Source organism: Colobus angolensis, unplaced genomic scaffold, assembly GCF_000951035.1.
Source record: "Colobus angolensis palliatus isolate OR3802 unplaced genomic scaffold, Cang.pa_1.0 Scaffold166, whole genome shotgun sequence".
Classification (NCBI taxonomy): Eukaryota; Metazoa; Chordata; class Mammalia; order Primates; family Cercopithecidae; genus Colobus; species Colobus angolensis.
The window spans coordinates 5,737,397-5,765,051 of NW_012114777.1; the positions used below are offsets into that span (position 1 = coordinate 5,737,397).

The following is a 27,655-nucleotide window of genomic DNA, read 5'->3' on the forward strand; positions in this document are numbered from 1 at the left end:
AAAGATACCTTATTTTATATAACTAAAATTAGTAATGAAATGTCATTGTAATTTATTGAAAGATTCTTTTATATTTATATTTTAATTCTCATTGACTTTATATTAATTTCATGGAAACCTAATGACTGATCCACCTACTCCCCCTTGTGGTGAATATTTAGTTTTAGCCAAAATACTTTTGCTGGTAGCTATTAATTCTTGATGTTACTTTACTATAATGTGAACAGAGATTTGGATAGTCCAAAACAGATTTTAAAAAATAATTCAGATGGAGCTTTATAATAAGATGGCTAGTACTGCTCAGCCCCAGTTGCATGTTAGGATTATCTGCAGACCCTGGGTCACACCCTGAGAGATCCCTTTTTATCTGTGGTAGGACCCAGGCATTTACAGTTTAAATCAAATTAAGTTTAATCTACTTTTAAAAATTAAAAATTCCCAGGTTATTCTAATACGCAGTCAGGGTTGAGAACCCTTTATATAGGTTATAATTATGCTTCTACAACTAACTCTTTCTGTATGTGGGGAGAAAGCACATCATAATTTTAAACAACAGTTTATCTGTCTATTACGTTATAGTGTGCACAGTACTTTTACATAATTTAATGCTTTTTCCCAGGGACTCCTTTTATACGGTGGGAACCGGTCTTATAGTGACTGGTCTTAAGATTATATAACAGGAGGAACTGGGATTGGAAACCAAGACATCTGACCTTTAATCTATCTTTCTCACCGTACCAGTATTTTGATCTCAGCGTCCTCAGCTGAAATGATGGATCTTGAATTATTTCAGCTTTAGAACTTTATGTATTATGAAGTACTTTTTGCCTGTGGCTATGTTCTGTAAACTAGCGTTACACAAAATACTAAAGGCACAGTGAACTTCGTTCAGATGCAGTGTGGAACTCTCTGGTTTCCTTGGTCCGCCTCAGTCTTCTACTCATCGGCACCACGCTGTCAAACTGTTGGACATTACACGGGGTGAACATAGATATAAATTTAAAAAATTGGTATTGTATAGACACTTGATGCCTAAATCTAATAATTATTGACTTTTATGTACAAGCTTGGGTTCTTGACTAATTGGTAAATGATAAATGAACTAGATTAGATCCAATTATTAGAAAATTAGATCCAATGAATGTGATTTGAAAACTTGAAAGCAGCCTAGATTTTATTATATTTGTTATTGTTCTCAATGGGGATTTGTCAACCTTAAAAATTATTTCTTATGTAAAGATTCCTAGGTATTTCTAATTACTGTGTTTGTTTTAATAAACTTTGGCTTCACTGTATGTTTCTATGTTCTGTTTAATATTTAGCCATTAAAGGTCAACATTTTCTTTTTTTCAAAAATATATGTTACAAAAATTAAGCCCTTGTTTCATAGAAAAATCTTCACATTGGCGAATACAAAATAACATTGGAATTTGAAGTCAAATTTATTCTTCACTTGGCCTGTTAGCATCATCATCTTTTGGATACCATTTCAGTTTTTTCCATTGACAACTTGTACCTTTCTATTAGCTGTATATTACTTGTTTGTTTATTTGAACATTTATGTTCTTTTTTAAACTCTTTCAGTAGCCCACTGTTTTTTGATTGAAAAAAGTTACACATGCAAGTGGTTAAAACAAACTTTATACAAAAGCATGTAATGATAAAAATGTTTCCTTACCACGCTAGATCTCTTAGCCCCCTTTCTCAGAAGCAGCTATGTATGCTTTTTCAATTTTCTGTTTTATTCTCCTGTTGTTCTATTTAATATAGATACCAAATGTGAGTTGTCATAATCAGCATTGCATTACCTTTTTATACACTTAATGCATTCAAGGTGTATATCACATTCTAAATAAATGAGATATTGGTGACTTTGCTATTTAAATTCTGCCTTTTATTAATGCATTTTTCTTTTTAATTTACTTTGAACATGTTAGTTACCATTCACATTGTTAAGTAGTTATCATTAGAGTTGTACCTCCATGTCATTGAAAATTAAACAGTTTCACCTATAAAAAAATCATAATTGGTGTTTACATTCAATATTAATGCATAGCATATTTTACATGTGTATTTTTGTTGTTTGTCAAATCCTTTACATATTAATGAATTGTCTTTATCTTTCATTATTAAATATCTTGTGTCAAGGTAGTATGAAAAGTTATGTGAAAAAAAAGAAATTTTCTTTAAGCTTATTTGCAAAAGTTGACACTTTGCTTTTAGATAATAAGCAGAAAGCAGGAAAAATAAAACGAAAAAGAGACCTGTGGCATCTTTAACTGAGAGCCTAGAACTTTGAAATTCAAACTCTTTCTGTTAATAATGCAGTTTGAACTATGGATTAGAAGCTTTGATTATAGATTCTTAACACCTTTGTTATTATATTTACATATTCTGTCTTATAGGAAACATAAGAGTGCTAGTGATATTGACCTTTTTAATTGATCTCATATCTATGCAGCCCTCGATTTTCTTTTAAAAATGTAACTAGATTTTTTTTTCTCTTTCTCTGTCTCTCTGCCTCTCTATTTCTTTTTTTTCTTTCTAAAGACACGGTCTCACTCTGTTGCCCAGCCCGGATTGCAGTGACAGGAACATAGAGTCTTATAGGAAACATAGAGTGCCAGCAATATTAACCTTTTTAATTGAGCTATCTATGCAACCCTGGTTTTTCTGTTTTTATAAAAAAAGTAACTAGATTTTTTTTTCTCTCTTTTTTCTTTCTTCTTTTTTAAAACAAACAAAACCACGGTTTCTCATTGTTGCCCAGCCCAGAGTGCAGTGGCAGGAACACAACTAACTCACTGTAGCTTTTACCTCCTGGTCTCCAGCAATCCTCCTGCCTCAGCCTCTCAAGTAGCATGCACCACTAAGCCCGGCTACTTTTTTGTTTAGTTTATTGTAGAGATGAAGCCTTGCCGTGTTGCCCAGGCTAGTCTCGAAGTCCTAGGCTCAAGCAATTCTCCCACCTCGGCCTCCCAAAGTGCTGGGATTACAGGTGTGAGTCACAGTGCCTGACCCTAGGTTCTTAATGGATAATGAAAATGTAAACGTCTCGTGTTTTATAGTCAATGGAGCACCCTAAAAGGAAGAAAGGGAAATTAGGTTTATGTCATGGGATAATTTTCTTACTGTGTACATAAGTAAGTGTAGCTTTATTTGATTTTTTTTTCTTTTTCTGAGACAGAGGCTTGCTCTGTCACCCACGCTGGAGTGCAGTGGCGAGATCTTGGCTCAGGGCAAACTCCATCTCCTGAGTTGAAGCAATTCTCATGCCTCAGCCTCCCAAGAAACTGGGATTAAAGGTGTCCACCACCACACCTGGCAAATTTTTCTATTTTTAGTAGAGACAGGGTTTTGCCACGTTGGCCAGGATGGTCTCAAACTCCTGGGCTCAAACCATCTGCCCATGTTGGCCTCCCAAAGTGCTGGGATTACAGGCATGAGCCACCACATCCTGCCTGTATTTGAATTATTTTAAATGAGGAAAACTATTTGGCTTTTTAAAACATTTTATATGTTGACACCTATGGAAATTCAAATTCTCATAATGTTCACATTTAATATATTGAAAAGTGACTTCACTGTGTGCTTTTCTAAGTTTAATTTTTTGTCTGCTTTATTATTTTGAATATAAAAGATTTTAGTTTTACTCAGTTCATCTGTAGTAATAGTAATTACAAGGAGTCATAAATGATTTTGGACAGATGTTCCAGTTTTCAGATGAAGGCTAAGAGTTCATAAGGAAGGAAACAAGCAAAAAGTTTAACATTGTTTTAATCAGGGCAATTCATAAAATGTAAAAACATTGCAAAGGAAGTTAATTCTGTTGTGGTTTGATGAATCAAGCACCTGTTTATTTAATTTTCCTATCTGAACAGATTTTTCAAGTAAAATTAATGTTTTTAAAAAACTATAAAAGTATACTTTAGGGAAAGGCATTATCCTTATCTGATTTTGGTTTGAAGATTATATATAAACATTTTGGTTAAATTTTTATAGTCTGGATGTTTCTTAGAAGGCAAAGCATATTTTACATGTACTGTTTGAACATTCAAACATGACAATTTATGATTGTGATTTTTTGGTTAAAAGTACCTAATAGTATAAACAATCCAAATATGCACTGTCGTTTTAGACATTTAGTAGAGGGCACATCCAGTTAAGTATTTCCTAAAGATACTGAAAATAATACACCTTCCAGGTCCAATGTTAAAGGAAAAAATGTTGAGTGGAAAACCTGGTTGGCTCAATTTCAGAAGCTGAAAAGGGATTAACTGTAATTTGTGTGTTATATTCTCATGTGGGTCATGGGGCAGGTTAGCATGTATGTACGGTAGCTTTAGGAGATACTGAGTCCTCATATTTTCATTGTGAGCTGGTACTAGGGTGGGGGAAAAGAGCCAGCCCAAGTACCTCTCTGGGGGCTGAGAACGCTGTCCTCTATTCATTCCCCTTTTTCTGGGAGGTCAGTCCATCCATGGGTATATGTAAAGAGAAATCCTAAGTGAGAAGTGTAAAATATGCTGGATCATGAGGGTCAAGTCCAGCATGCTGCCTGATGGCCACATTCTGCTAGGCACTGGGAGCTCCAAAAAGCATGGAATGGGGTGGGAATTTAGCCTCTGCTGTCTGGGGATAGGGATGCCCCGAGACATTCATGCAGTATCTGTGTCAGCGCATGTTTTTAAGTATGTTGAATTACGAATTTTTTAGCAAATGATAATAGCAAGTAACTTAAACTTCATTTAGAAATACTGTTCTTTTGGAAGTTTTGTCCTGCCAGATAAGCTCCTCTCTTGGGACGGCTCTGTAGGTTTCAACCTTATGCCTGGTAGTATTTTTTGATAGAAAACTCAGGCGAACTGTTTTTTTTCCTTTTTTACATTAAAGCAATGTACATGGATTTCTATTCAACTTTTAAATCTGTGGCTAGGAGGTATTTGCATATTTCAAGCCATCTTTAAGTACTCCTGTGATGTATAAATGAGCAGAACTTAAAAGAGCTCTGTAAGGGCATATTATTAATATCTTTTATAAAAATGCTGCTACGATTGCAGGTCCTTTTGGAATAAATCATGGGATTGAGCTTCATTCAGATGTGGTGGAATATGCCAAGGAAAAACTGGAGAGCTTCATCAAAAATAGTGATAGCTTTGATAAGTAAGTATTCATATCTATAGTTTTGGTTTAAAATCACTTAATAAATAGATATATGCAACATGACTATTCTTGAATACTATTATTGATCCTGACTGACTCAATTGAATGCAGCAAAAATCAGTGCACCATAAAATGAGAAAAAGTTAATATTATTCTGTGCTATAACTTTACCTATATGTAATTCTATAGTAAATTATAAATACAGTAATTTTTTTGCTACTAGCACTTTATTAGTAATGTTGAATTCATTAAACATTATTCAAGTATCTTTTCTGGAGATACAATGTAATGCTGTGATTGCAGTATTTGTCTGGAACTGGTTTTTTTACCTTTTGGATAGTAATTTAGTAGTTTTGTCCTCTTCAGTTGTAACGTAAGAGGTGGTACCTGTCAGTATACAAAGGACTTTAACATATTCAGCTACTTTGTAATACATCCAGAAGAAATGATCATAGAAATACATTGATATGTCTTGTGATAGGATTGTTTGTGAGAAACTGGTTTATAGAACCATTGTTTTAAACTCACAATATAACTCCCCTTAGAAGAAACATTGCACAGGCTTTGGTCCTTGGGCTGGTAGGAAAAGTCCATTTGGTGTGTAATCCTAAAATTCTGCATTGCTATGGAGCAAGGGCACTTAACGCTGAAATCCATGAGCTCTTTGAAATTGTGTAAAATTTGGAGAGCTTTTACATCTTTCATTTCTCTGTGTATCTTATTTTCAAAGAGAAAAAGTGTTAAAAAGGATAGAAAGCACAAGCTTAGAACAGTCACTTTAAAGAATGAAGTTTTAGGCAAAAACATCGAGAATTTCAACTTGGCTTGTTGGGAGTGGGCCCTCATTTGTCTTCAGCCCTTGGCTATGACCAAAACTTGAGGGAGGGGACTAGATCAGAACTGAGGATTTTTCTCTAGAAAGATCTTGATTGAAGGACAGCACCGGAGAGAAGAAGCCAAAAAACCTTGTGAATATATTCAGAGGAATGTTTATTTTCCCCCTCTCCCTTTGCCTTTCCTCCCCTTCCTCTTGTGCTTTTGTTTCATTCCCCCTTTGCAATCCCAGTTTGTATTTACCCTCTGGCAAGTGGCATTTGATTGGTTGAAGAACAGAACCTGCTGTAATGGAGCAAAATCCTCAGTACTTACAATGAAGGCAAGATCTTGTGTCTACTTAGGTGTGATTGTAACTGTGTTAAAGATTGCAGGCAGGCAGGCAGGCATGGGGCAGTTGGGAAATGCTCAGGTTTTATTTTTACTGTAATTCAATGGATGTAAGCAAGCCACTTGAATTTTCTGCATTAATTTACTGAACACCATCCTGTATCTTACTTATGCTTGTCTTTATAAACAACACATAATGCACATTTTGATTCGTTTTTCAAGGCTTACTGTGTTGGTTCATATCCTATTTCCAAGAAAAGCATGTTTGGCAGAAATAAAAGTTTTTAGTCCAAATTATTTGACAAGAAATTTGGATTCAATTTTAGCATCCTTTTTTGTCTTTATCGTTTCTCTCTGTCTTAAGGATTATAGTAGCATGGTAAGTGCTTAAGATGTAGTCGTGAATGTATTTTTATACAGTCATTAGAACTATAGAATTTTGTTCATTTTATTTAATTGCTATTAGTATTTGTTTTGATCTCGAAACAATGTACACAAAAGGGCTCTTTGAGTACATTTGAACTTAGAAAATATAAAAGTATTAGTAAAAGCAAATGTTTAAGGTCTATTTTAAGCTCTGTTGTATATTAGTTATTAATAGATTTCACCTATTAATACATGAAGACACATAATTCCATTTTGGGTCATTAATTGAGCAGAACAGACTCAAGGAAGACTCTTGAATCAGTGAAGCAGCTCTGTACAAGTATCTGTGGAGCTCAAGCTTATTGCTGGCAAGAGGGTATAGTCCTGGGAAACAGTAAAATATGTTGTGATTTGAAGCGTTTCTTTGTTGATGTAATTTAAATAATAATCCACAACACAGATAAGTTTGAAGACTACTTATTTAAGTATCTCAATTTTTAAAAATTCTTAAAATTGGTGTTTTTTTTTTTTTTTTTGTTGTTGTAATTGTAAAATCCTCAAATTCCCCTGGCTTATATTTCTTTAGTTTTGTCATTACTCTGTTACACAGGTTTGTTATTTATAAAATGATGAATCATAAAATACAGTGATGACTGGTATAAATGTTTCTCTGTAATTTTTTATGGCCTTGTTTTAGTTATATGTAGTTGTTTCTAAAGTGTTTGTTACAACTTATTTTTGAAACAGATTCTTATATTCATGAACTAGTCTTGAAGAAGACAGTTCTGACAATTTTATTATGCTAATCTTCAGTGTACCAAAACATTCCTGTTATGTGTTTCAGATTATAAAGTAGCTTATATACAAGGAGTAGTAGGTACTAGGAAGATGTTTCATTTTGCATAATGTAATGAGTGGCTGGATTCAGTGTTTTTTTTTTGTTGTTGTTGTTCCTTTTATACAGTTTGGTTTCAGTGACAAATTATAAAAATGATATTTTTCTGACATGTGTTTTGATTATTTTCAATTTGTCTTGATGTTTGTGGATAATATTTAAACTTATTTTCAAGTTTAAAATATTTTACAAACTTGCTGTGCCAAGTGGTTTTAAAATCTCATTTGTAAGCAGTTTTATTTAATTATGGTTCATCAAAATACAGATTTTAGTTAACAAAATATAAGATAACTGAGGAAAATTAATTGCCGTTTATATATTCCTTAGTACCAGATTATCCTTGATTATATGTAATGGAGAGAGAATAAATAGCTGAAACCTGATATTCTTCCAGTTTTTTTTATCCTGTCGGTTTGGATCTTTTTTTAATCAGTCCCCTTTTCAAAAGTATTATCATGTCACTTATGGTTTGAATTGCATTTTTAAAGTTTTCTTTTATACATATATTTAAGATCATAGTAAACTCCCAAATGCAGTAGAGGGGGAAAAATCCATACACTAATCAGCATTAGAATATATAATGTTAGGTGACCTTTTTAAGAACACAAATATAGAGTGGGTGTGGTGGTTCACACCTGTAATCTTAGCACTTTGGGAGGCCAAGGCAGGTGGATTGCTTGAGCCTGGGAGTTTGAGACCAGCCTGATCAAAGATGGCGAAACCCTGTCTCTACAAAAAAAAAATAAATAAATAAAATTACAAAAATTAGCTGGGTATGGTTGCACATACCTGTATTCCCAGCTACTTGGGAGGCTGAGGTGGGAGGATCGCTTGAACACGGGATGCAGAGGTTGCAGTAAGCCAAGATTGCACCATTGCACTCCAGCCTGGGTAACAGAGTGAGACTCTTTCTCAAAATAAAATACAAATATGTTTTTATGTTGTATAAAGCTTGATTCCTGTGTCTTGAAAGAAATAAGTAAGTACTCTTAAACTTTCTATGTCTTAGTCTTATATCAGCAAATGAAATAATGTGGAGAGGCTACTCTGGATTTACTGTATGGAGGTGGGAAGGAAGGGGGAAGTTTTATGTCTGTTGTATTCCTTTGATACATATGGTATTTTTAAATTCACTGAAATTGTCTTATAAAAATGATGTGATTTCAAGGGTCCTGTGAAACATTGGCAAGCTTTTCCCACAAATCCCGATTAGTAAATCTTTTAGGCTTGCTAATCTAAATGGTCTCGGTTGCCACCACCTGACTCTGCCTTTGCAGTATAAAACTGGACACAAATGCCATGAAAATGAACGGACTTGAGGGTATTCCAGTAACACTTTATTTACAAAGACACTTTGTTTATGAGCTGTTGTCTGGACTTGGCCTGCTGTCCGTAGTTTGCTGACTTCTATAGTACTTTTATACATGCTCTCCTAAACATCTTGTGTTTAGCTAGACAAGTTAAAGGCCTTCAGGTATCTGGCTTTTGAGAGGGAAGGAGGATATTGGGAAAGTAAAATTATGAATCAGTATTTGCTCATGTACGGTTAAAAAAAAATCTCCAGCTTTACTTAGAAGAGTACGTTAAAGGAACCTGAATTATAAACTTTTTACCATGTAAATACTTTGAAAATGAATTGATTATTAGTATAGCGTTTATTTATAGCCACACATATGTAATGCGTATACATGTATGTATTTGATTTAGCTCCCTAGAATGCATGCTTTAGAGAGGGCCATTTTCTTGTAAAGCATTAATTAGGCCAATAGATCCTATATTCCTCCCCTTTTAGGTGACTTATAGCTGTGACTTTGAAAGTATGACGGTGTCAGTAGCCCGATGAGTATAATGTAGTTTGAATTATTGGAAATTTTCATTCCATATGAATGGAAGACCATTGTCTCCGTATAGTTTGCCATGTAAATGAGTCATGATATGAGTAATGAAAACAATAATGAGATGATACGAGTAATGAAAACAGTAATGAGATGATTAAAAATGATAGCACCTAATATGTGTTGTCTATTCATTAGTGTTAACCATTCTAAATGTTTTATCCACAGTTCTAGAGACAGTATTAATTGGTGTTCACATTTCCCAGATGAGGGTTAGAAAAAGAGGCTATAACCTGAGCCTGGGAGTCTTTTGACTTAGTTCTGTTTGGCTCTTATGATGTAAATGTTGATTTATTCTAATATTTCTTTCCAGCAAGGTACTGCTATCAATGAATTACAGCCTAGCAACTTGGATAGGAAAGTTTCCTAGATAGGAAAGTTGAAGGACTACTTTTATTTTCGTCATTTACTTTTTTCACGTTAGAATTAAGGAATGCTGTTAATGTATAGTGTATTTAATTCCCTATAGCATTTATATTAAAGAGCATACCTTGTTTATTAATGAGACTTGCCTATGGCATGAATTTTTATTGGGGTCAGAGATGGGTGGGAGAGGCAATTCATTACTCAAATTTAGCTGAGGTATAAGTTTTATATGTAGAGTTAGAGTAGACTTTTGTATTTTAGAAGATTTAGTTGATATAGTCATATCTACTATCCTAATTTTATTTTAAATTATATGTTCATTTTTCACATGTGATTTGCATTTGAAAATTAGATGCTTCTATATTCTGTCGTCTTTTATTTACTTCATCTTCATGAGAATTACATTTATTTAAAGGAGTTTTCCTATATATAATTCGTTATATATTCAGTATTCAAAATATTTCTCAAATATGTGAACATTTTGGTATTCTGATGTTTAGAAGTAGTTTTATAATAATTGTTAAAGATTATAAATATACTTTAAAGTTATGACAGATATGTAAATACATTTTACAATTATGACAGACATTGAAGATGTTGAGAGAGAGAAATCCTTGAAAATAGTCATCAGGACTATCGGTTATATATTTTAACCTCTGTTAGAAATGGCATGGGGAAAAATTTCATGGCTTCAAACACATTTTTAGGAGAAGAAATTGTTGAAATACAATTTCAGCAATAAAAGGCTCTCCTTTGTATGACTTATGTGTCACATTTCCTGTAAAATGTTTGGAGATTGTTTTTGTTACTATGAATTTCTCTGATGCTTTCTTTAATGAACAATAACTGTATTTACTTGCAACACATTGCTTGGAATTATTCTGAATTATTCTGAGATGAGTTTGATTCATTTGAAAGGGAAAACACTTGAAAATGTAAAGTTTAGTTTTTCAAAAAATTGTAATTAAATAGCTTAATTATTGATTGTTAAAGTCCTTGAATGGTATAAGTGTATTTGGAGATCAAGAGTTTAACATTTTCCTTGGTTTTCTTCACAATGGAAAAGTCTGAAGTTTTATTTTGTCTTAATAAAGCAGTCATGGCTTTTAAAACTCGAAATGTGTATTTTGACAAAGTATTTCAAGAAAAAGAAGTTTTTGTGATTCATTTGGCAGGTTGTTTTGGATGAGGTGTGAGAACAAGGTAGGATTCTTTTCCACGTCCTTGAAATTTCTTTATTCCACTGGAATAATTGTCTAAAATTTCAATAACAGCATCCTGTGGCACATGATAAACTAGGTGTGCAAATTGTCGGCCCCACTTCAACAGTGTATTGAAGGGGAATGTTGTTTTTTCTACTCTCAGTCAGCTCCTAGACCTAGACTATCCGTCTAAGAGGGAAGCTACAGGGCAAGGCTAGGTCACCCTGATCTCCTAGCAGCTTATCAAAAGAATTATATGGGCAAGTTGGCAAGGTCCCTGCTGTGAACGAAATCATCTGTCCATCTCAAGATGAAGATATTCCAACCTGCACCTATAAAGAAAACCACTGCTAAGGTAAGTGATTAGAATCCCGGTGTCATTTTGGGCAAGTGTTCATGTTCTAAACCGAGATATTTATGTGCTCTATATTTCTTCATAAATGATTTTCAGGGTACATTTTATTAAGAGTATGTCAATTACTTTTCCTTATCTGTAAAGAGAGTCTGAGAATATTCATTGGATTTTAGGTTTAAATCAATAAATGATTATAAGCTTAGAATGAATGATTTTGTGGTTATTATACACGTTTCAGGACTGTTGATTTTTTTTTTTTTTTTCTGTATACATATAACATATTTTTGGTAGCATAATTTAGGAGTATGGGTCATCTCTATCTTGGAAATTTTGTTTTGAACATTTTTTTCAAAGAATAAAAATGATTGCTACTTTTTATTTTACTTACAAACATAAAATTTTAATGAACTCCTAAATCAAGTATAACAATTAGGGAAGGAACACACCAACCACTCTTTTGCAAGTAATTATAAACACATATTAAGTATCATTTTAGTAGAATTTTTGCCATTTTTTTCTTCTCAGATTTCGTTTATTGTGTTGTTGATGTAAAAAGGTAGATTTCAGCTTTTCTTTCACCATTTTTAACGTAATTTATGTGTGTAATTTTATACATAGTATTATTTTGTAATAAACTTGAGAACTTCCGTTGAGTGTATTGTTCAGTCTTAGAGATTATACAGAAATTGTATTTGTAGTTTAAAATAAGTCCTTTACCTCTATAGGTTTATGGAAACTTAGGTAAAATACAGAAGTTAGAAGATAGTCAGAGCCTAAGGAGGAAAAATGTTTATTCTCTACTTTGGAAGAATCAATAGGAGTTGTAATTTACTCTGTTCGATAGCATGGTAGCCACCATCTGTGTCTTGAATCAGTCGTCTAGTTATTCACATATATAAATATATATAAATATCAGTAAACATTTACCTGAATTCTTTTTTTCTTTGAGACAGGGTCTTGCTCTGTCACACAGGCTGGAGTGCAGTGGCATGGTCGTAACTCACCGTAGTTTCCAGCTTGTGGGCTCAAGTGATCCTCCCACCTTGGCCTTCGGAGTAGCTGGGACTATAGGCGTGTGCTACCATGCCCAACTGATTTTTTAAAAGAAATTTGTGGAGACAGGGTCTTGCCATGTTGCCCAGACTGGTCCTGAACTCCTGGGCTCAAGTGATCCTCCTGCCTTGACCTCTGAAAATGCTGGGATTACAGGAGTGAAGAACCACACCTTGCCTACCTGAAAAATTGTAATCATAGAGTTTTGGAAAAAATATTAACTGAAATTTTGGCCACTCTGTAACTTGATTGGTATGAATTTGTTTACATGAAATGCTGTATAAAAATAAGTTATGGGCCGGGTGCAGTGGCTCATGCCTGTAATTCCAGCAGTTTGGAAGGCCCAGGCAGGTAGATTGCTGGAGTTCAGGAGTTCAGAACCAGCCTTGGCAACATGATGAAGCCCGATCTTCACTAAAATACAAAAAGTTAGCTGATTGTGGTGGTCCACGTCTGTAGTCCCAGCTACTCGGGAGGCTGAGGCACAAGAATTGCTTGAACCTGAGAGGTGGAGGTTGCAGTGAGCTAAGATTGCACCACTGCACTCCAGTCTGGGCAACAAAGCAAGACCTCCTCTCAAAATAAAATAGATAGATAAATAAGTCATGATATTAGTATCAGAATACTAAATGTCTAATATTGTCTAATATTCTGAAAGTGTGCCCAATCAGAAAAACCTAACTTCATCTATAAGTACTTTATTGGAAAGTTAATCCATAATCGCTTTACAGATTGAAAAAAAGTAAGAATATGCAGTTTGAGAGGTTTTTCTTTAACTGATTGTGAAGTTTTATGTATTATGGCTAGAAAAGTTTAAGCCATACTTATAATAATAATCCCTAGATAGGACACTGTCTGGGGAAGACATATTTCTTGTAACCCCTCAGTTGGTAGTGTTGTAGTTTTCTTTGTAGTGTGTTTAGCATATGAGTTCTGTAATATGTTCTAGATTTTTTAGTGCCAACATTTAAAAATATCCTTTTTTGTCCAATTTTATTTATATCTTTCGATTTTTATTTTTAAACTTGGTACATCCCTTTTTGAATATTGTCTTAAATTCAAGGAAACTTTCAAATTTGAGTATTCTGTTAAAGGAAAGCAATTTACACATGTTAAATGAAAGTATAAAGACCCCATATATGTGTTTGCTAGAAGTAGAGTTGCAATTACTAGAAATTTATTAGAGTTTTGATTTTTCTCTGCAGTTATCCTTTGTATTAATAATTTCCCTTAGATAGAAGTAGATATACTTGTTCTGCTTTACATTAGAGGAAAAAACATTCATGTTGTTCACTAGAATAATAAGGTTGGTTGATTTGAGATCTTCAGAAAGGCCCCCCTGGTCCAAGAAAAACCTGCCTTTTAGTTATAGGAGAGTTGATTATTCATTAGAGGCAAGAGTTTATTTTGTTTTTCCTTTTTTGGCATGTTGGGAAAAAAACTGTATTCTGTAACATGAAGCTACAGTTATTATAATAACCAATTTAACAAAATATAAACCATTATGTTACTACAGAGAAGTACCATAGGTGGCCGGTCGCAGTGGCTTACGCCTGTAATCCCAGCATTTTGGGAGGCTGGAGTGGGAGGATCACTTGAGGCCAGGAGTACGAGACCAGCCTGGGCAACATAGCGAGACTCTGTGTCTGTATTTTAAAAATTAAAACAATTAAAAGAAGTACCATAAGCATATGCTTTTCCTGTAACTATTTCTAGAAAAGGTTCTCTTCTACTCCTGAGATTTTTGTGATTAGCATATTTAATTTGTCAAATTTGGGTTCATATTCAATGTTGGTAGGTAGAAAAGTTAAACATTTATGTTTCTTTTTTTAATTTAGTTCATTTATTTAATAAATGTATTTTGAGGACTAATAGGTGATGGAGATACAATTAAATTCAGAAGAAATATTCAAAGAGATAGCAGGAAAATACATTTTAAAAATGTTTCAAAGGGAAGATTGTGTTAAAGTATTAGAAGCAACTATTAAGTAAAAGGGTAGTTATTTAGTATTTTCATTTTAGGTGACTATTAAAAGTATGTATATTTTAATATGCAAATATAAAAAGAATTCGATATTTTACATTGTTTAAAAAAGTCTCTGAAAACCCATGTGCATTACAGATTATCTGATCTTGAACTAGCCACATTTTAAGGGTTTACTCCCCACAGTGGTTGGTGGCTTTCATCTTGATAGTACAGCTCTAGATTATCCTGTCTCATCTTTCAGATCGCAGCTTGCCATTTCTCAGGGAGCCCTTCTCTAGTCCCCATGCCTGTCAGTTTCCCTTTAGAGCATTTATCACAGATGTAATTTATATTTCAATTAATAGGATTGTTTGATGTTTGTCTCTTCCATTAGATATAAACATGAGTGTCTCCCATTGTATTCTCAGTCATTGCACAAAGCTAGTGCTCAGTGGATAGTATTTGACTGAAGGAAGTGTGCAATTAGTGGTATCAGGTAACTTGCCCAAAGCACACATTTAATTTTAGAATCAAACACTAAATTATTTCTAACTTATTTTGCTGTGATGAATGTGTATAAAATACCACTAATATGAAAAGTGGTTTTAATTGTAAGTTGTCATTACCTGTAATGGTATTTTCCTTGACAATAGTTGTGTAAGCTACCACATATTTTTAACTAGTAGGAAACTTTTAAAACTATAAGCATATTTTTAGTTGATTTAATGTATCTGATAAAGAGGTTTAATAATTCAAACATTTTTAATTATTTAAATTCCTTAGTCTCATTCTGAAAATTATGAGGTTGAAATAAATTATGATAAAATTAAAGCATTTAAAATGAATGTCTATAAAGTTTTTAGATAGACCTTACTGAAATAGTCCAACTTATTTTTAAAGAATGCTTACTGTGATAAGATGATTAAACCATGTGATCTATAGTATCTAATTACTTAAAAGCCAAAAATTATATTTTGACCATATTTTTAAAAATCCAAGATTATGGCATAGTTTTGAGTATAAAAGAGAAATTAAATACGATTCTCTAACATAGGTAAATTCACATTTTGTGTGTGCTGTGCAAGTAGAAAGGATGAGATACTATTAAAGAATGGAGTAAGGTTTCATTGCAAAGCTGATATTTGAGCTATATCTTGAAGGGATATCAGGCATTAAGGGTAGAAGGAGAGCGGAAGGATATTTTAAGTTAAGGGAACAGCACATACACAGATGCAAGATTTCAAAACACTGTGTGATGGTTCCTGTAAGGAATTAGAAGCAAGTAATTCAGTCTGCCTGCAGAGTAGTATGTTCAGGCTGGGGCATAGACAGGAAAGGAGTCTAGTAGAACGACTTGACGGTAGACTCATAAAGATTCCCCACGGAGCACTCCTAGGAGCTTGAACTTACCCTGCGCAGTAGAGAGCAAAGGGATAGAAGAGAGACCTGAAAAATGTGATCAGTGAGGTGACAGTTACAGTAAAAGAAATAATGGGGCATGGACTGCCTTAGCGTGGGGGCATGGAGACAATAGTACAGGGATACCCTTGACCCTTCTCATCCCACCTTCTGGCTCCTTCCACCAAAAAGACAAGAAATGAAGGACAGGAAATAGATTTGGGTAAATTTTCTTCTTTAGGAAATAGATGTTTATAATGTGTCTGTGTTTTAGTGACTCTGAATGGAAACTTAATTGTGTAATAAGTCTATTAATTACTAAAGGACAGGATATATTTTACAGAGTAAAAATGATTGTGATTCAGATCAGTGTTATTTTTCACTGCATGCCAAACCTTTTAATGTAAATTATTTCATCCTTAAATAATAGTGTGCTTTTGCTCTATGATCATATTTATTCAACGTATAAGTGAAAGGATACGAATTAATTTTAAAAAGATTACCTGTCTTATTAGTGCATTGGGGTTTTAATTACATTTATATTAGAGCCTGTTTTCAGTTTTGTTTTTATCAAAATTTAAGAAATAAAGTAGAAGTCCAAGTAGGATAGTTTGTCAAAGCGTAACTCTGTGTACCATGAACCAACACTGTAACCAGGACCAAGCAGTCCAGATAAAATACCTTTGAAACCATATCTCATGTTGCTTAGGGAGATCATCGGGGCCAAAGCAGCAACATGAAAAAACTAGTATTCGTTCTGGTCTTTGTCCCAATCAGTAATATTCCTCAGTCAAAATTTATTAGAAACTCTTCCTAACCTTACTGGTTGCAGGGGTGTGTGGTCAGGACACTCGTATCTTTTTTTTGACAGAGCTCTCCCACTTTTACCTTCAGCAAAAATGTCAAACTGAGAGGAATTCTATACAAAGCCTTCTCATTTCTGCTGGCCCCTCACCTTTTTTGGAAAGGAAAATGCAAAGTGAAGCCTTTTCTGATTTATTGATCCTTATGATTCTCATTGTTATCACATGTTATTTTGGGAATGTCACAATATTGAGGTTGTGATGGGCTTTTCATTATATTTATTTCTGAAGACTTAAGTGAGGTTTCAGTGTGGCCAAAAATGTTAATGTTTTGAAAACACGTCTGTCCTATGTCATTGATAATAAAACAATACATTTGATGAGTGCTAAACTTAATAAATATTATATTTAAATAAAGTTTATAATCATTTTGTCCTTATAATTAATTTTGGTAACTTCCATTATTTCAAAGGACTGGATTATGGTAAATTTTTTAGATCTAATATTTTGCTTAAGTGAATTAAAATATGTTTGTTTTTCAATGCAGATTTGAGTTCTGTGAACCTGCATTTGTTGTTGGTAATTGCCTCCAGATAGCATCTGACAGTCATCAGTATGATCGAATTTATTGTGGAGCTGGAGTCCAGAAAGACCATGAAAACTACATGAAAATATTACTAAAAGTTGGAGGCATACTAGTCATGCCTATAGAGGATCAGGTAACTTCCACTCCTTTTCTTTAGTGGCTTAGGAAGCAAGCACATTTGTTTAAGGTTGAGGAATTTTATTCAGTGAAAGGTACATTGTAACTTTTAAAGAAAAAATACTTTTCACCAGATCTATCTTATTTGTTTAGACAAAACTTGAAACATCTTAATTATTTAAACAAAGGAGATAGAGAAAATATCTCTCTACTATGACTAGAGGTAACTTGGGCTTTCAACTCAGCTCAGCTACTCCCTGTGCCTGGTGTTCAGCAAGCTGCTTCCTTCTTTAGTTTGCTTTCCCAAAAGTTGAATGTGATGATCTCTACTAGCTGCTCAGTTTCACATATTCTTCAGTTCTTTGAACATGTCGAAAGGAAATCTTAGCCAGGCATGATGGCTCACGCCTGTAATCTCAGCACTTTGGGAGGCTAAGGCAGGCAGATCGCTTGAGCCCTAGATTTCAAGACAAGTCTGGGCAACATGGCAAAACCCCGTCTCTACAAGCAGATACAAAAATTATCCAGGTGTGGTGATGCACCTGTAGTCTCAGCTACTCAGAAGGCTGAGGTGGGAGGATCACTTGAGCCCGGGAGGTTGAGGCTGCAGTGTGCCATGATCATGCCTCTGCATCCAGCCTGGGGGACAAAGTGAGACCCTGTCTCAGAAAAGAAAAGAAATCCTCTTTGTGGTTTGATTTTGAACTACTTAACTTCATTAATAAGTGAACTAAAAAAATCTTCATTAGTACTAAATCGACTCATTTGAAAATATTCTGCAGCTACTTATGAACGTTATTAATTTTACTTTTTTTAGCCTTGGTTTGGAATTATTAGGTGTAATGTATGAAATACTAATTTACTCAGAAAAGGGGTATACCTTTCAAAAGCAAATTACTTTAAAAAGTTATAAAAACACATTTAAAAAATATCTTTTGTATTTACATGAACTGAAATCTGAAATGTTTAAAATACCTGCAGTTTGTGTAGTAGAGGTAGAGTATCTAAGATGACTGGGACCTAGCATGATAGTTGTGGAGTTTATTTTTGTTGGGATCCCTTAACATCACCATGTGTCATTTACAGCTCAGTGAATCTCACTATCACCATGAACTGTGCTCTGTAGCAAATCATTTGTCAGATATTAAAAAGGGCAGAGTATATCAATATTCATTTTTAAAAGTTCTTGGAAAAATGTTATTAGAATGCTTCCAGGGCTTAGACTCCCAGTTAAACATTTTTTTTTGTTTTGTTTTCCTTTAGCAATACATTTTCAAATATGTAAAATGTGACTTCCTTATCAATATTTTGTTAAACATTTACTGTAAACTATTTTACAAACATCAAATGTAGCAACGAGCTGCTTTCTGTGATAGAAGTTGAATATACTAATTAAACCTGAACAAGATGTGTATTGAACTAATATTTTTTTCGTGTGACCAGTGATGGGCATTTGCTGAAATGATAAAACTCCTAGTCTCTTTATAGTTACATTTAGTTGTGAAATATCAAGTTGGGGGTCGAATTAGAATCTGTATTCCATTAATATCATGGAAGAGCATGAAGTCAACATGTAGTCAAAATACGGTCTTATTAGTATAATGCCTTAACCAGTTTACCGAACCTGTCTCAGACATGTATTTTGAAAGGCAATGGCATGATGGATTGTAATGCTTCTCCTAGACACTGTCAGATCACAAATCTAACGTTGCAGACTCACTTGGCCATATTTGAGTATTCCATTTGCATTAAAATATCTGTATTAACAGCAAATAGTTTCATTCCTTTTATATTTTATAGTAAATATTTAAATGGAATTAATTTGGTCACATTTAAATATAAGTGATTGTGTAGCTCTGACTGGCAGTTGTTCCCTTAAAACAGTTTTGACTGTAAGGTGACCACATTGCTGGGATTAAGCTGTTCACTTTCTTTCTTTCTTTTTTTTCCTCTAAATAGTTAACACAGATTATGCGAACTGGTCAGAACACTTGGGAAAGTAAAAATATCCTTGCTGTTTCGTTTGCTCCACTTGTGCAACCAAGTAAGAATGATAATGGCAAACCAGATTCTGTGGGACTCCGTAAGTAGCTCTTCCTATTTTCTGATTGAATTGTGACTTACAGTGTTTGGCTTTTATGCTTGGGATTTAAAACTATGTAATTATGAAGAATTAAATACTTATACAGTAAGATATTTGGTGGATTTATTCAACCTTTTTTTTTTTGGAGACAGAGTCTCGTTCTGTTGCCCAGGCTCGAGTGCAGTGGTGCCATGTCGGCACACTGCAACCTCCACCTCCTGGGTTCAAGTGATTCTTGTGCCTCAGACATCCAAGTAGCTGGGATTACAGGTGTGCGCCACCACGCCTGGCTGATTTTTGTATTTTTAGAAGAGATGCTGTTTCACCATGTTGGCCAGGCTGGTCTCAAACATCTGACCTCAGGTGGTCTGCCAGCCTCAGCCTCCCAAACTGCTGAGATTATAGGCATGAGCCACTTCGCTGGGCCTCAGTTTTGTTTTTTTTTGTTTTTTTTTTTTTGGTAAAGTAAAGCCCTCACCTTATACCAGACACTGTTAGCTACCTTCATGGAAACATAAGAAGGGGCAGGTCAAACCAAAACCAAATTTATTAATTATAGTTTGTGATGTGGTGGCAAGTTACTGGTTGTGGGAAGGGTATCTACTATAGGTATGGTGGTAAGGAAGACCTTTCTGCCAAAGCAACATCTAAATTATGACCAGAATGATATAAAAAAACTTGCCACATCAAGATTTACTGGCAGCATTTTTTCATACAGAGAGACAATAAATACAAAAGGCTTTATCTAGGCTGAAGAGAACTTGGTCATTCCCAGACCAGGCATAAGGTCCAGAGTGGCAGAAGCTCATTGGCTGGCTGTGGAGGATGGATTATCATAGGAAAAAAAGGCAGGCAGGCCAGTCAGGAGGCTTTTCTTACACCCACGAGAGAGTGGATGTTGGTGTGGATGGTGTTGTCTGAAGGCAGTAGAATAGCTGACTGGGGAGTGTGGGTGGAGGGAAAAGAGGAATTTGTTTTCCCTTGAGGCCAGCTAAGTGCTGGCGCTATTTACTGTTGTTGCTAGGAAGACTGGAAGTGGCATAATTTGGAAATAGGAATAGAAAGATCTGACATTTTCCTTTAACCGTGTTTGAGTTGTCTGTTACCATACAGACAAATGTCAGGTGGCACGAACCTGCTTCATGAGCAGGGTATAAATGGAGACCCCTCAACATGAACATGGCATTTTAGGCTAGGGATAGATAGAAATGGATGAGATCACTTAGCGGAGAGTAGAAATAAAGAGGAGATATTGGAGTTGGACCTGAGGTTCACCAATTTAGAGATAAAATGGAGGAAAATGGATTAGCGAAGGAGGGGCCAAAGGTGGTGGGGGCAAACTAGGGTCAGGTCCCAGGGTGTTGAAAACCAAGAAAGAAAAGTTTCAAGGAGGGAGTAATCAACGTAATGGAGCAAATGAGAGCTTGAAATGGAGAGGAGAGTGATATTAATTGGTTTGGCTTAAATCATAGTATTTTTAACCATGAGGTAAAATTCTTTACCAAAAAGGATCCTCTTAGTTTGCCTTTTAAATGAATTTATTTCATAGGAACTTGGGTTTATAGAAAGATATAATTTTATTTTCAGTGCTCATTCTACTCTCTTTTGAGCCTCATGACTTTGGGACTTCTGGAGTGTTTTTGAAAATTATATGAAGTAATGTTTGTTTCATTTTGTTTTTACGATGGAGTCTCACTGTGTCACCCAGGCGGTAATGCAGTGGCACGATCTCGGCTCACTGCAATCTCCGCCTCCTGGGCTCAAGCAATTCTTCTGCTTTGGCCTCCTGAATAGCTGGGATTACAGGTTCCCACCACCATGCCTGGCTAGTTTTTGTATATTTAGTAGAGACAGGGTTTCACAACCCTTACATCAGACCCAACAACCCACCCAGTTTCAGGCAGTGGCGCCAGCCTACCACTTTGAGAGTCTACCTGTAAATATATGGTGAATAGAGCCTAGTCAATGTGTGTGAGTCCCAGACGAAAGTAGGCACATCCCAGAGGAAAAGAGAAAGGAATGACAGCCAAACATGGCCAGCTGCTTTTTACACGCCTGAAATATACAAGCCTAGCCATTCCTTCACCCTTAGGAAGAATGTGTGCGATGATGCAGAGAGGCTGTCATGGCTCTATGGTCAGTGTTGCTTGCTGAGAGTGTTAGTGGCGTAAATGTTTCTTCAGCTTGACCTTGGGAGAGTGCTTTGCGAGCATTTTTCTCTAATGGGAGCCACCGTCAAAAGTGATAGGTTGACCACTCTTTACAGATTTGTGAGAGTCAGATTCTGATTCTGTGCTGCTATTGTGATCTCATTTAGAAAGAAGTTAAGCAGTCAGTTCTAAAACAGTTTCAACCTTTCATAATTCAGAAAATGTTAGCAACCAGTTTTTCCAAATATACTTGTTAGTAGTCTATACTTTCGCTACTTACAAAAAGGATTTTAATCCATATGTAACAATCCATATAAAACAAAATTAAAACTAAAATAAGAATGATAAAAAAAAAAGGATTATCATAAAGGAGACTGGAAACATGAGGTTACTGTGTTGAAATGTTTATTTAAACTTCCCATCTAGTCAAAAACAGGTATCCCTGGGACACAGAAAAGTATAGGACATCCATTTCTTTCTAGCACCAGAATCAGTGATTATCACTTGGCTGTGTATGCATTATATGATTGTTTCCATGAAGTCTACTTTTTAGTAGACTACAGATGCTCCTCGACTTATGGTGGGACTACGGCCAGATAAACCTACTGTAAATCATAAACATTGTTGAGTGGAAAATGAATTTAATGCTGGTAACACAGCACATGGTCCCCAGCTTAGGATGGTTTGACCTTACTTTGGTTGCAAGAGTGATACTCGTTTAGTAGAAACCCGAACGCCATCATGAGACATAAGGAGCTCCTCAGCATAAGGTGGGGTTACATCCTGATAAATACATGGTAAAGTGGAAAAATCCTACATTGAACCATTAGAAGTCAGGGACTATCTGTATACTCTATATATTTATGCTATATTAGTACTATTTATAATAGTAGGCTATACTATAGTTACCGGTCCCTAATCTCCTTGCAACAATAATAACAAAACTGTTTTCTCCTTCCTAGTTTTCAAACACTAGAATTATAGTTTATGATAATTTTGATTTAATTATCCTAACTGGATGGGAAGTAATAAAAGGAAGTAATGAAAAAATTTTCTGACACAGCTTGGCTTTGACGGTGGCCCAACCATAAGTGTCATACCTAAGAATGCCTATAGAATCCCTTGTTGATTTCTGTGCAGCAGCTGTTTAACTGTTTTACTTGGTAACTGACACTGTTAAAATCTCAGAATTCTATCAGTAGTCATTCTATTTTTTATCTGATAGTTTTCTTGTTTATTTTAGAAGTGTTTTGGTTGCAAATATGGTTTTATAATAACATAATTCATTAATGACATAGATAATATGCTATGAATGCACAATTTTCATTTCCCGTCATTTTAAGAATTTCAGCACAAATCTAAGTAGCTGGTAAGACTGCCATTGGTTGGACTGAATGACATTTGTAACAGTGAATGTAAAATAGGAATAAATTCAATAGAATAGGGTAAAATGGAAAGGAGCCTAAATTTAAAAAAAAGAAAATCCATTATACCTCTGAACTATTTACAGACTAAATGATATGTCTGAATATTTCATCAAAATAATCTGGGATGGTGATGGGAAGAGGGATAATTGTTGAAGCTGAGTGCCCAGATAGATAGGAGTTATTAAACCATTGACTCTTTTCTGTGTATACAGTCATCACTCCTTATCCTTGGGGGATATGTTCCATTACCCTCCAGGGGATGCTTGGGCCTGCAAATAGTACAAAATCCTATATGTATTATGTTTTTTCTATCTGATAACTGAGGCAGTTGCTAAGTTACTAACAGGTGGGTGGTATATATGGTGCAGAAATGGTAGACAGAGGGATGATTCACATCCCAGGCAGGACAGCATGAAATTGTACTACACTACTCAGAACAGCTCACAATTTAAAATGTATGAATTGCTTCTTTCTCAAATTTTTCATTTAATATTTTCAGACCTTGGTTGACCGTAGAAAGCAGAAACCGTGGAAGGTGAAACTGCATAAAGGGAGACTACTGTACTTGAAATTCTACAATAAGGAGAAAAGTCATCAGTAACCAACAGTAACTTATAAAAAGTCAGGAATTATGTGAATTTCTAAAAAATAAAAGCTTCATATAGTAATAGTCAGAGCATGAAAAAAGTTTTAAAAATTGATATTTGCCAAAATTTAATAGGATGTGTGGAGAATAAGTTTTTGTGGGTGTGTAGAAGTAAGTCAAAATAGCTTGCTATTGAGAGGGCATTATTCCTTAATTGTAGGGAATTAAAATATGAAAGAATGTGACTACCGAAAAAAAAAAAATATATAAATTATTTGCCAAATGTATCTTGTAGTAATCAAATTGCTCATATTAAACAACTTACTAAAGTGATGTCATAATTTTTCATCTTGATTCGCCACTAATTTTATTACATTTAAAAATCCTGTTTCTTTCTGTGGTTTTTTTCATTGGAGTTGGGGAGAAGACATTCTAAAAAGAAAGATGCATTGTTTAAAGTTCAGGGGCAGAAGAGACTTCATAAATTGTTATGAAAAATTGTTTCATAATTGGTGTATATACGCCACATTTTCTTTATCAAGTCTATCACAGATGGATATTTGTGTTGGTTACAAGTCTTTGCTATTGTGAACAGCGCTGCAATGAACATACGTGTGCATGTATCTTTACAGTAGAATGATTTATAATCCTTTGGGTATATACCCAGTAATGGGATTCCTAGGTCAAATGATAGTTCTGGTTCTAGATCCTTGAGGAATCGCCACACTGTCTTGCACAATGATTGAACTAATTTACACTCCCACCAACAGTATAAAAGCATTCCTATTTCTCCACATCCTCGCCGGCTTCTGTTGTTTCCTGACTTTTTAATGATCGCCATTCTAACTGGCTGGAGGTGGTATCTCATTGTAGTTTTGATTTGCATTTCTCTAATGACCAGTGATCATGAGCTTTTTTTCATATGTTTGTTGGCCGCATAAATATCTTCTTTTGAGAAGTGTCTGTTCATATCCTTTGCTCATTTTTTGGTGGGGTTTGTTTGTTTCTTGTAAATTTGTTCAAATTCTTTGTAGATTCTGGATATTAGACCTTTGTCAGATGGATAGATTGCAAAATTTTTCTCCCATTCTATAGGTTGCCTGTTTACTGTAATGATAGTTTCTTTTGCTGTACAGAAGCTCTTTAGCTTAATTTGATCCCATTTGTCAGTTTTTTCATTTGTTGCCATTGCTTTTGGTGTTTTAGTCATGAAGTCGTTGTCCATCCTTATGTCCTGAATGGTATTGCCTAGGTTTTCTTCTAGGGTTTTTATGATTTTAGGTCTTATGTTTAAGTCTTTAATCCATCTTGAGTTAATTTTTGTATAAAGTGTAAAGAAGATGTGCAGTTTCAGTTTTCTGCATATGGCTAGCCAGTTTTCCCAACACCATTTATTAAATAGGGAATCTGTTCCCCATTGCTTGTTTTTGTTAGGTTTGTCAAAGATCAGATGGTTGTGGATGTGTAGTGCTATTTCTGAGGCCTCTGTTCTGTTCCGTTGGTATATGTGTTTTGGTACCAGTACCATACAGTTTTGGTTACTGTAGTCTTGTAGTATAGTTTGAAGTCAGGTAGTGTGATGCCCCCAGCTTTGTTCTTTTTGTTTAAGATTGTTTTGGCTATGCAGGCTCTTTTTGGGTTCTATATGAAGTTTAAAGTAGTTTTTTCCAATTCTGTGAAGAACGTCAATGGTAACTTGATGGGGATAGCATTGAATCTATAGATTATTTTGGGCAGTATGGCCATTTTCATGATATTGATTCTCCTATCCATGAGCATGGAATGTTTTTCCATTTGCTTGTGTCCTCTGTTACTTCCTTGAGCAGTGGTTTGTAGTTCTTCTTGAAGAGGTCCTTCACATCCCTTGTAAGTTGGATTCCTAGATATTTCATTCTCTTAGTAGCAGTTGTGAATGGGAGTTCACTCATGATTTGGCTCTCTGTCTGTTACTTTAGGAGTTCTTGATGTATAGGAATGCTTGTGATTTTTGCACATTGAATTTGTATCCTGGGACTTTGCTAAAGTTGCTTATCAGCTTCAGGAGATTTTGGGCTGAGACGATGGGGTTTTCTAAGTATACAATCATGTCATCTGCAAACAGAGACAATTTGACTTACTTTCTTCCTATTTGAGTACCCTTTATTTCTTTCTCTTATCTGATTGCCTTGGCCAGAACTTCCAATATTATGTTGAATAGGAGTGGTGAGAGAGGACATCCTTGTCTTGTGCTGGTTTTCAAAGAGAATGCTTCCAGTTTTTGCCTGTTCAGATGATATTGGCTGTGGGTTTGTCATAAATATCTCGTATTATTTTGAGATACATTCCATCAATATCAAATTTATTGAGTTTTTTTTTAGCATGAAGGAGTGTGGAATTTTGTCAAAGGCCTTTTCTGCATCTATTGCAATAGTCATATGGTTTTTGTTGTTGGTTCTGTTTATGTGATGGATTACGTTTATTGATTTGCATATGTTAAACCATCTTTGCATCCCAGGGATAAAGCAGACTTGATCATGGTGGATAAGCTTTTTAATGTGCTGCTGGATTCGGTTTGCCAGTGTGTTATTGAGTATTTTTTCATCGATGTTCGTCAGGGATATTGGCCTGAAATTTTCTTTTTTTGTTGTGTCTCTGCCAGGTTTTGGTATCAGGATGATGCTGGCCTCGTAAAATGAGTTAGGGAGGATTCCCTCTTTTTCTATTTAAATTTAAAATAAGTTTTCCTAGCAATCAGAATTAGTATTGTCTCATTTGTTAAATCCTAATCTCATAACGGAAATAAGGTACTCTTAAGGAATAGGCAATATGGAGGATGTTTGAATAATTAGGACTGAGACTTATCTAAAAGGTTTTGTGTCAGTCAAAATAACTTTTTTATTTTATTTTTGTAATTTTTTGAGACAGGGTCTCACTCTGTTACCCAGACTGGAGTGCAGTGGCATGATCATGGCTCACTGCAGCCTTGACCTACCCAGGCTCAGATGATCCTCCCATCTCAACCTACTGAGTAGCTGGGACTACAGGCAATGTACCACCATGCCCGGCTAATTTTTCTTTTTTTTGTAGAGACAGGATTTCACCATGTTATCCAGACTGGTCTCAAGATTATGGGCTCAAGTGATCCATCTGCCTCAGCCTCTCAAAGTGCTGGGATTACAGGCTTGAGCCATTGTGCCTGGCCCAAAAGAACTTTTAAATGAAGCTCATGTGACTGCTACTTTAGGAGTTCTGAGTGTTAGCAGCTACTAAAGTCAAGTCTGAATCTTTTTCCATGCTGGGTCCAGTTGGTCTTGATAAATTTCAGGTATTCCTCTGATGATTTAGGATTGAAAGATACATCGCTGGAATAGCACTCAGTATTGGTAAAGAAAGAACATAATTTCATTGTTGACAGAGAATACCAGTAACAGAAAAATTCAAGAGCCAAGATCAGCTGAAAAGACTGATATAGTTTCTATTTCCTAGCTCCTTTATAATTTTTAAAACTTTAGGGTAGATTTATTCTTCACTCTGTTCCTTTACAGAGCTCTCTCAGGCTTAGTTCTGGGTGCTTTCCTCTACTCTTGGTCTTTGCATGTCACGATGGGCTGCTGACATGGGATTAGCATCTCCAGCCCCGACCTTGCCCCTGAGCTCCAGAGTCGTGATCTTATGGTGGCTTATGGTGGGAAAGGCAGCATACCCTCTGCAGTCAAAACCTGCATTCAGTACGTAATCTCCTAACATTGAGTTATTACTTGTAAAACATTGAAAATGGTGACGAGTATAACATTGTAGTTGTTAATTATCTCTGAAATCTCCACTTTGGCTAAATGATAGACAATTCACATCTAACACAAACTAAATACATTTTAAAATTTTCTTCTCATTCTGTTCTCTCCTCTATCTTTGTCATGTCAGTAACTGATACCAGCATCTGCCCAGTTGCTCAGGCCAAACCTTAGATGTTTTCCTTGATTATTTTTTTCCCTCCCTCATCCCCTACAGCCAATCCGTTTCCATCCTATCTTCAGAATGTATTACACCTGAAATTTGTCCATCTCTCCCATCTATACTGCCACTCTCCATCAGAGTGTGTTC

General features: G+C 35.1%; 1 protein-coding gene across 5 annotated transcripts in view; it reads left to right on the top strand.

Annotated features, from left to right (window-relative positions):
- Positions 1-27,655, top strand: part of PCMTD1 (protein-L-isoaspartate (D-aspartate) O-methyltransferase domain containing 1) — an 80,894-nt gene that overhangs the window by 48,584 nt on the left and 4,655 nt on the right. For 2 of the 5 annotated variants that reach the window (XM_011937610.1, XM_011937612.1), the window contains 3 exons: positions 5,061-5,163; positions 17,174-17,345; positions 19,289-19,412. In XM_011937610.1, coding sequence (XP_011793000.1) covers positions 5,061-5,163; positions 17,174-17,345; positions 19,289-19,412 — 399 coding nt within the window. Of the gene's footprint in view, positions 1-5,060; positions 5,164-6,670; positions 6,707-11,214; positions 11,407-17,173; positions 17,346-19,288; positions 19,413-27,655 lie in introns of those variants that run through there. The other 3 variants (XM_011937613.1, XM_011937614.1, XM_011937611.1) reach the window with 3 other exon arrangements.